At 43.1% G+C, this 10,882-nt stretch overlaps 1 protein-coding gene across 1 annotated transcript; it reads left to right on the top strand.

Annotated features, from left to right (window-relative positions):
- Positions 1–7,610: 7,610 nt before the first annotated feature.
- Positions 7,611–9,494, top strand: LOC126968014 (uncharacterized). The gene is made up of 3 exons (XM_050812795.1): positions 7,611–7,737; positions 7,834–8,318; positions 8,406–9,494. Exons 2-3 carry the CDS (start codon positions 7,856–7,858, stop codon positions 9,095–9,097), a joined length of 1,155 nt encoding a protein of 384 aa, XP_050668752.1. The 5' UTR covers positions 7,611–7,737; positions 7,834–7,855; the 3' UTR covers positions 9,098–9,494.
- Positions 9,495–10,882: the final 1,388 nt, after the last annotated feature.

The following is a 10,882-nucleotide window of genomic DNA, read 5'->3' as shown; positions in this document are numbered from 1 at the left end:
AGCCCAGTGTGCATATGCGACGGTCAATCGGACGAAAGCGCATTGCACCTGGTGCTCGATTGCCCGAGGTTTGGCCGGTGGAGGTTTGATTTGGAAATGCAAGGCGGAGTGGCCGTACTCGAGGCCAACCTTCCCTCTCTCATAACCCGACCCACTAGGCAGCTGTTCGAGTCGTTCTGTTTTAAAATCCTAGCGGATGTGCTGCCTAGAAATGGCAGCAATATAAACGTCAAACAGTTATAATTAATTTAGTTAGGAAATAATTAGTATTAGAATAAGCATGTATATTGTAAATATATATAAATACAAAAGCCATACTGTAGTGTTAGGTTAAATTTCTGTACTAAAATTATAAGTAGCATAAATTGTATAAAAGAGTACCCTTTGATTATGCATAGGGGCTGTTATACAACCTTAGCCTGTAAGTAAATGTACATAGAATCATAAAGTATTAATAATTGAAACTGTAAATATTGTAGATATAAGCACACCTGTATTAGACTCATAAGTAAGAATTAAGGATATGTAAATGTAGAATGTGTAAACCTGTTAGATGTAAGATTATGGGTCTAGTAATTAAGGAACTTTAAATAAATAAAATTGTTAGCATGTAAGCGACAAAAATTATAAGATAAATAAACTATCATCCCAACCGCAATCCCTACCGTTAAATGGTTGGGAGAATATAATCGTAGTAGCTCCTCGGCCCTGGAACGAAAGTTGCCAGGGAGGTAGGCCACTAGGAATAAAAAAAAACTAACCTACCCTTTTTTTTTTTTTCATACGTGTGGAAACCCCCACGGGCCGTCACCCCACCGGGGTTTTCGGTAGGGTTGTGTGTCGGAATCGAACCGACTAAAACCACACGGTGTACCATACCACGCCTTGGTAGGAGGAGTCCTCCTGGCGCGTGCCCGCATGAGTGCCGGCACCATCTTCCATATAAACTCTCAATTTGGCGGCGTCCAGGTACACGCGGACGTCGCCCCTTCGCGGCTGACCACTAAGGCGGGTGGATGGGTAAACCCGTCCCGTCCACCCGCGGCCACACTCAGGGCGGCATGAGGCGGATGTAAGCGCCCCTCCGCCGCCCGGTTCGCCGGCGACGGATACGGTCCGAGTGGACATCGTCCTCCCGAGCCCGCTCCGCCACCTCCTTCTGCGAGATGACAAGGTCGCGACCGCGATAAAATACCTTTCGCTGCCGGCCATGGAGCGTATGACGGCCGGCAGCGAGAGATCCTCTCCAATGACTGCAGGGAGGACCCGACGCTGAATTACCCAGGCCGGGCATACTGCTAGCGTATGCTGAGCCGAGTCCTCACCGCAGTCGCAGTGGTGACAGGCGGGACTCAGTTCCTTCCTTGCGACTGAGTGCAGGTACTTCCCGAAGCAACCGTGCCCAGAAAACACCTGCGTCAGTCGGAAGGAAAGAGCCCCGTGCTGTCGCCCTGCCCACTCGACAATGATCGGCTGGAGCGCCTCCACGGCAGCAATTCCAGCACGTGGAGCCTCCAGCCGGGACGACCATCGAACTAGGATGGCTCGGCGGGCGGCTTCTCGCCACTCGCTTACCTCTTTCGGGCGGGGGCCGACTGCCACTATTGCCAGCCGGCGGCGGCTATTGAAAGCAAGGGGGAAGGCCTGGCAGTTAGTCTGGATATAGCGAAGGCCTTTGATCGTGTATGGCACAAGGCGCTCCTCGCAAAACTTCCATCATTTGGGCTTCCCGAGAGCTTATGCAAGTGGACCTCCAGCTTCCTCACTGGGCGCAGCATACAGGTCGTTGTCGACGGTTATTGCTCGAATCCCAGGCCCGTGAACGCTAGAGTGCCCCAAGGCTGTGTGCTATCTCCCACGCTGTTTCTTCTGCACATCAATGATATTTTGGACACCGCCAACATGCATTGCTATGCAGACGACAGCACTGGTGATGCCGTATACACGGGCCATGCAGGTCTCTCTAGGGAAAACGTCGACCAGTGCCGAGAGAAACTTGTGTCTTCTATCGAGTCCTCTCTCGAGAAGGTCGCGGAATGGGGTAAGTTGAACCTTGTCCAATTTAATCCCCAGAAGACTCAAGTTTGCGCGTTTACCACTAAAAAAAACCCATTTGCTGTATCACCACTCTTTGAGAACACTTCCCTTAAAGCCTCGCCTAGTATCGGAATACTGGGTCTCGAAATCTCGAGCAATTGCCAATTCCGTGGCCATCTGGAGGGCAAAGCCAAACTGGCTTCAAAGAAACTGGGCGTCATAAATAGAGCACGGCAATACTTCAAGCCGGCCCACATTCTAGCGCTCTACAAAGCGCAGGTCCGGCCTCACATGGAGTATTGCTGTCATCTCTGGTCTGGCGCACCCCAGTATCAGCTCGATCCATTTGACCGCGTGCAACGCAGAGCAGCTCGAATTGTCGGGGACCCAGTACTCTGTGAACGGCTGGATCACTTGGCGTCGCGTAGAGACGTCGCTTCATTGTGTGTCTTCTACCTCATTTATCACGGGGAGTGTTCCGAAGAGCTGTTCAACCTGATTCCTGCCGCCGAATTTCACCTTCGCACGACACGCCACAAGTTACGATATCATCCCCACCATCTGGATGTGTGACGGTCCTCCGAACTACGAAGCTTTAGAATGAGCTTCCTTGTGCGGTGTTTCCGGGACGATACGACATGGGTACCTTCAAGAAAAGCACGTACACCTTCCGTACACGCCGGCAACGCTCTTGTACAGAGAGGCTTCGCAGCCAAGATTAGTAGATCGTACCGCACCACCTCCCTCAACTCATTGAGAATTATCGCGGGTTTACTCCCGCTCGATCTGCGCGTTCAACCTAACTACGTTCACCGTTACTACAAACACCGTTGAACCTAACTACGTTCTGACGCAATTCCTCACTGGTCATGGGGGCTTCTCAGAATATCTGTATAGGTTTAAATGCAAAAGCACTTCTACATGCCCATGCGGGCATCACGAAGACATCACATAATAATCGATTGTCCGATATATGATTATGAGAGGTACGAGCTAACGCAAAAACTAAAAGATAAACAATCAGAAATACATACCATAGCCGATATCATGGCTGACAAAAAAGCTAGGCCCATATTTCTTGAATTCTGTTTAAGAATAGCCAAAAAAGTAATTAACAAAAACAAGACACGATAATTCACTAACACCCTGACGGCCCGAATAATTAAAATATTGTTCCTTTGAGACTCAAAACATGTATTAGAAATAAGTTAGAATAAGTATAAAGTAGTCAATTCAAATTCAATTGTTATCCACTTATATAAAATTAGAGTAGTAAATATTGTAATTAGAATTAAAATTTCATGTTAGAACCTAGTTAAAATTATTGTATAAAATAAGACCCTTTAATAATGTTATAATGATAAGAATAAAATGTGTGTTAGAAATAAGTATGTATTGTGTTTCACAAAAGAGACTTAAATATTTTTATTATGATTAAAACCAAACGTGTATTAGAAGTAAGTTAGAAAAGTAAAATTGTGATGATCAATAAAAACCCCAAAAGTTGTTTCACTTTAGCTCGAATTCCACGGCCCGGGGATAACCTCGCCCGGGGGCTAGGCTATTAGAAAAAAAAAAAAAACTAACCTAACCTAACCTAACCCACTTTTGACCTAACTAACGAGTCGTCCACATACAGCTCCGCTTTGAAAATTCATTTGAGTGGTAAAAAGTGCGTATTTCTCCGTGAAATTTATTAGGATTGTGTTAAATTTAATAGGTGATGTCGTTATCCGGGTCTACCGTTACGTGTCTGGGACGTCTTATTGGGTTGAGACTATGGTGAAGGGGGGTGTACCCGCATGCCTTCCTAACCAAGATGTTGGGATGGTTAGGCGCCTTGTCGAAGAAGCGTCGCGAGATCTCTTTAAAGTGTTGAGCTATCGTCGGAAGCTCTAGGTCGCGGTGAAGGTCAACGTTTCGGATGAACCACGGGGCTCCGGTTGCCATGCGCGTGAATTTATTTTGAACTACTTGCAAACGACGTAAGTAGCTCGGTCGGGTGTGCGCGAAAACGACGCTTGCGTATGACAGTATGGGCCGTACGATGGTTTTGTACAGCGTCACTTTGTGTTTGAGCGGAAGTTTGCTTCGCCCACACACAAGTGGATAAAGGCGACTGAGGACAAATCGGGCTCTATTGCATACCGTATCAATATGTTTCTTGAAGTTCATATTGCTGTTGAACGTGACTCCTAAGTATTTGTAATCCTTCACCCACGGTATGGGTGTTTCATACAATTTAATGACGTCGGTCGGTCGTTTTTTAGCGCGGATGCTATTCGCGTTACCGAAGAGTACCGCTGCACTCTTGGTGGGGTTCACTTCAATCCGCCATTTTCTGAACCAGTTGCCTAGTTCATCGACGGCGGCTTGAAGCACTTTAATGTTCCTGCTCAAGGTTGAGCGGTTCAATAGAGCGGAGCCAAAGTAGAGTGCCGTATCGTCAGCGTACTGAGCGAGCTGGACACTCAGAAACTTGGGAATGTCGCTCGTGAAGAGCGAGAAAAGAGTGGGAGAGAGGACTGAACCCTGTGGCACGCCAGACCTGATGGGTCTGGGTGAGGATAGGGTGCCCTCTACTCGATATCGGAAGGAGCGATCAGTAAGGTAGGCTCGTATGATGCGCACGAGCCTGTCTGGCACTCCCAATTGATACAGCTTAAATACTAAGCCGTTGTGCCATACCTTGTCGAATGCCTTCGCGACATCGAAAAACACGGCTGCCGTGGTAGCGTGAAGTTGACGCCGTACGAGAATGTACTCGGTGAGTCGGTGAGCCTGCTGGGGACACGAGTGAGCGGTTCTGAATCCAAACTGTATGTCGGGTATCAGGTTGAGCTCCGCGATGTAATGATTAAGACGCGCGAGAATTAATCTTTCGTAGAGTTTCCCGATCCAGTTAATTAAGCTAATAGGCCTATAGCTACTCGGATTGCTTTAGGTTTATTGGGTTTTGGGATACCGATAACAACGGAATCTTTCCATTGTTCGGGGAACGCGCTATTAGACAATAGAATATTAAAAATGGTAACCAATAAAGTAATAAGAGTCGAGGGTAGGATTTTAAGAACCCTATTGTTTATAGAGTCGGGCCCCGGGGCCTTCTTGGAGTGAAGCTCCTTAATGATTAGCTTCACCTCTTCGTAAGAGGTGGGTTTTATTACATCGCCTGAAGGGCTCAGAGCGGAGCGACGTTCAACTTCACGATCAACTTCGTCAACGTGTGTCGGGTCGGCTGCTGCATTTGGAGAGCACTGACTATCGGCGAGGCATTCAGCCTTCTCATCGTCATCGAGCGCCGGCTGCAGTCCCGGTCTGTCCAAAGGAGGCATGACAGTGGGCGGCTCCTGTTTGAACGCGCGAGGCAGCTTCCAGAAAGCCACATGTGATGGCTTAAGGTTGCCGAGCAAGCGGTCCCAACGTTCGCCGCGGAGTTCCGCGATACGTTCCCGTACCACCCGCTGTAGGTAGCGCCTATTCTCGACCGACGGATACCTGTCGTAAAGTCTAGTGGCTCTGTGCTTCTGTGTGAGTAAGTTCCTGACCTCTGGGGGCAGGTTTAGGCGATGCGGTTGCATCGTCGGAACCTGCCTGGAGCAGGCCTTGATCCTATTCTGTATATGTGACGTCACATGAGAGATAGCACTGTGAGCCGTGTCGACCGAGTCGATGACGTCCGGTATAAGGTCAAGGTCATCGGACTTGATAGACTCGAGATCCTTTTCCAGCCGTTGCCAGTCGATCACTGTTTTCGTCGGTGGTTGAAAGTTAACCGGTGGGCCTAGATTTAGGACGACGGGCCGGTGGTCTGACTCTAAATCGTGAAAAACCTCGATTGAATTTACATTGAGCGTTACATTCTTAAGTCGACGCAACGTCTAGAATGTCGGGTCGGTGCGCGACGTTATCCGGATAATGTGTTGGTTCGTCGGGTGCTATTACTGAAAAGTTCAGCGTGTCTGTCAGCGAATCTAATAAGATTCCGTTTCTATTTGTGGCTCTACTGTTCCAGCTGGAGTGTTTGGCATTAAGATCGCCACCCACTATAACTGCAGCCCCGTGGCCGAGTAATGCTTCTATATCTGTGTATAATACTTTTTTGTTGGGCGGAAGATAAGCTGAAATAACAGTGATCGGCTGGTGATTCGCCATACTGACCCGGATGGCAGAGGCCTCGATGTTAGTGAGGACCGGAGGATCTATAGGTATACAGTGTAGAGACCTTTTAAAATAAATGAGGGTGCCGCCCATACGGGTGGTGTACATATGTACAGGACGCCCCAAAAAAGCTTACTAAGCTGACCGAGACTCCCCAAGGATGCCAGATAAGATTGGGCCCGGACAAGTTAGTAATGTGAGAAAAAGCATCGGTGAGTTGGAGTCAGCAAAACAAACGAAGACGAAGGGTACCTCCTAAATAAACAAAACTTTTACGGTGGACCTCAAAATTAAGATGGCACTAAAATTACCGAAAGAGTAAGGGAGACAATAATTGCATGTGTTGAGAAGGGCTAAAATGCCTTGACCAATTCAAACAATTTAAAAAGAGAATTTAAGACTGACCTTCTCCACGTTTTAGAGCACCTCCTTAAATTGGGAAAGGAAGCTGACTCGGGGAAGATTACCAAAAAGAGTGGAAGTATTGATGAGAATAAAGAGGAAAAAAATTTTACAAAAAATGGAACTAAAAATGGACAACCTACTGAAAAAGATTGACGAGCAATCAAAAATAATAAATGAAAACGGAGAAAAATTGGACCATCGCAAAGAATGCATGAAGAGGAAGACTTACGCAAGTGCAGTGGTTGCACCCAGTAGACGACTTCTGGAGCAGACAGCACTGCACTCGGTCGTAGTAACCTCAAATTATGAAAAATAAACTGGAGACGACGCAAAAGGGACACGCGGAGACAATTTCTATGTCAATATTCTATAGTTTGTATATTTCTAAAGTAGACACTTGCAACCACACAACAAAACCACGACTTACAATAATATGGTAGCACATAAACAAACAAAGTGTGCAATAGAGGTCGAATATCTCTAACAGATATAGAGCAAGATAGAAAAATAAAACTTGAAGAATAAATAATAATGAAATAACCTTCGGTTAATAAAAACCCTTTAATAGTTTGACGTTTTAAATTTTAACTGAAATACTGTTTCTAAACAAGCCTATGATATTTTTCACGTTATGTAAACATAGTTTTTTTTATTGAAGTAGAGGATAAACGAAGCTGAACAGATGGGAAGTCATGACCGCTTGAACCATCACTGGAATCACAGGAGCGGCCCTTTAGGAACCCGTACGCGCTTTTGTGAGTGTACCCCGTACCGTCGAAACACGGCGCAAAAAAAGAATAATTTCAAAAATTGATAATACTTAATATCGGTAAGTTTTGTCTTTAATAACTGCTAAATAGTAAATACATAATATTTACTTACTAATTATTGTTTTTGTAAGAACAACCCCACTAATGTCCTACTACACAGAGAGTTGCAAAGAGTTTACTTTCGAACAAAATTAGTTAACAAAAATAAAAATGAAACGTCAACACCCATATATTGTCATTTTATATTTATATTTAGGCACATAAAAATGAAATAACATATTTTGGCTCTCAAAATTAATGGCGTTATTTCCTTAAAGTATACAAATAACGTTTTTGTTCAATAATAATTACCTAATTACAAGGAGTAAGTACGATATAATAATATATTACATCTAATCTCTATTTTGTTAGGTATTAGTTTGTTATTATTTATTTTAAATTTTGTATCTTTTTCTGGTAGATATAATTTTTCAATCAACCAAATGGGGACAGCTGTAATACAGTTAAAATTTGTTTCTCTCGTCAAAAATAAATCGAAATGTTGTGTAGAAATAGTCCCAGATATATGCAGTATAAAAAATATTGATAAAATCAAATGGAAGAAGAACATTGATTCAATAGAATACGTAGTTCCTGTAACTTATAAGATTGTATTGAAAAAATCTAATTTCATGAAACTTGATGAAGAAGAAAAAGTCTACCATTCATGTGTTGGTTTGCTTGATTCCAAATCAATAGCTAACTTGAATAGTAGGCGTAGCTTAATGAGAACATTAAGTGAACAATTCTTTGAAAGGAAAATAAATAATATAGATGCTCGAGTCAAAATATCAAAACCTCTATTATTAGAATGCGGGGACAGAGATATTGAAACAGAACTGAAAACGAATGTAGTAGTTGCAGAAAGTAAACATTCTTATATTGACGGCATAGAATATGTAAAAGGTAAAACCACTAAAAAATCTCTTAATTTGTCAAAAAGCTTTTATAATATATAAATATATAATAAAAATATTATTGTTTTTTTTACAGAAATGGAAGATATTAATGTTTCTCGGAATAATAATGACTGTACAAAAATACCACTACATCTTACAAACTTAGAAGAAATAATTTTTTCTCAGTCAATCATTGACCGTAAAAATATTCCGATAGCTGATTTAGTTAATTCACGTAAAAACTTAAAGCACAATGTTTCAGTAGCTACTTTGACTAGCCAGGGTAAAAGGAATTTATCAAATACACTAAATATGCTAACGTATAGTCCAGTTTGTAAAATTACCAAAGATAAACTTACATCAGAAGAAGTTAATCCAAACATTAGTTATTTGCAACACATAGGAAAACTTCATGGATTAAGAGATAATAAGTTTAAGTATTTTAAATATCTTCCTATTAATTTTCCATTTAATGGCTATATTTTTGGTTTACTTGATGTTGTCACAGAAACTCACTCAAAATCAAATTTTCGGGATGATATTAGACTCAAACCTGACGTTCGTATAAGCCGATTTATCAATGAAATGGAAAAGCAAATATTGCCACTTAATTTGATATTGAATGATATAATAAATAAGTGTTATATGTTAGGAATATTTCGGAAGCTTAGCAGCTTAAAGCCAGATATACAGAGGAAAATAATTAACACTAGTGTTTTATATTGCAAAAAAGCTGGACAATCTAAGTCGAATCGTGTTGTTTTTTCTGTGGTGTCTGATGGATAGGAGTTGGAATTTGTTTTTACTGTATTTATATCCATGAAAGAAGCATATTGATCTATATTTTTCTTGTTTTTTATTGTATGTAGTCTGAAAAACAAGGTAAAAGTAGAAAATTATTTACAGCATAAGTATTTCTAGCTTGTCGAGTAGTAATCATTTAATGCAGAAGCTATATCGTTTGAAGTGATAGCCACTCCATGTGAAAATGCATCTAACAAAACAGAAACCAAAGTTAAAAGGGAAGGTAAATGTTAAGGTACGATGTCGCCACAAGGATGAAAATTTTCCTAGCGGTGCATTATTTATACACAACTAGCAAACCCGGCGAACTCCGTTTCGCCACCAGATGGCTTCGTTTTATGTAACATTTCGTTTGGTGATTAAAAGAAGAAGAAAAATTTTTTTTTGTTTTATATTTGAAAAGGAAAAATTTTATTTCATTTCACAACAGTAATGAATTCATTTCGATAAAAAAAAAGAAGAGTTATTTAGTTGAACTTCTCTAAGTAAATGAAAGTGAATCCAAAGTAAATACTGAATCGAAGCGTTATACGTGTCCGCAAATTATCCGTTTCATTGAAGTGCTCTTTGGTAAACCACATTTTTTGTTTTTTGGTCTGACATTAACACAAACAAAGCGGATGGTTTCCCAACTCGTGAACACACAATGCCCATGTGAAAAACAATGATTTTCTAAATTTATTCCGCAAACACTAAAAGATTGGCCTTGTGTCTTGTTAATTGTCATTGCGAACGCAAAGCGAACTGGAAATTGCAATCGTTTGAAGTCAAACGGAAGATCAGTCGGAATCATTGGTATTCGAGGAATACATACATTTTCACCTGCGTACTTTCCGTTAATAATGGTTGCCTCAATCAAATTCGGCATAAGTCTTTTTACCGAAAGTCGAGTACCGTTGCAAAGTCGCGGTGGATTCAAATTACGCAATATCATAATAACTGTACCAACTTTGAGTTGCAAACTTTGCTGTTCGGATCCTTTCTGCCCAGCGCCGCAACCCAAGGTCGAAACGCCTGTTTTTTGCAGTCAGATGCTGCTTTAACTGACGCATCGAACCAGCGCTGTGATCAGCCACCGATCGGTACTACAGAGCTTGGTATAAAAATATCCATGCCCTGTAGTATCAAATCGGCTACTGCAACGGCGCAGGCACTAGGATTATCCGAAGGGAAACAAACCTTGCCCCAAGGGTAGGATGCAAAAAAGGAACGCATCCTATCCCAATCTGCTGACTTGTAGTGCCAAACGCGGCGGGTCGCTGGTGGTCTGTGACGTTGGCGTCGGATAGGCAGTACACTCCTAACCAGGCAATGGTCGGACGTCCCGAGAGGGGCGTCGACAAAGACCTGGTAACCATCGGGATGTGTAGTCAGCAGAATATCTAATAAGGACGGCATATGGATGCCCTGCACTTTTCCCGGGGCGTAAAAGAATAGGGGAGTCCCAGGCCCATGGGTGTCGTAAGAGGCGACTAAGGGCTTTTTAGAAGTGGGATAGTCACGCTGCCGTCTTTTGACGTCAGCACAATCGGGCCAGACTCGTCCGGGTTAATTACCACACTCGCACAGAATACCGGCGTGAAGTAGCGGCCTAGTGCCGATATGTTTCGCATAGGTTAGTGTCGAGGACCGGTGGCCATTCCCCCCCCACCCCTCCACCCGAATATGACAGCGGTACTCAAAAAGATTTTACCCCAGGAGGGTACCGGCTCTACCAGAGTTGGAGAATCCCTCCCCGGGCACCCTCCTCCCTCTAGCTCGGGCTGC

The sequence above is a fragment of the Leptidea sinapis genome, chromosome 14, assembly GCF_905404315.1.
Source record: "Leptidea sinapis chromosome 14, ilLepSina1.1, whole genome shotgun sequence".
Taxonomy (NCBI): domain Eukaryota; kingdom Metazoa; phylum Arthropoda; class Insecta; order Lepidoptera; family Pieridae; genus Leptidea; species Leptidea sinapis.
The sequence above is the reverse complement of the archived record's forward strand: the minus strand, read 5'-3'. Positions and strand labels throughout refer to the sequence as shown.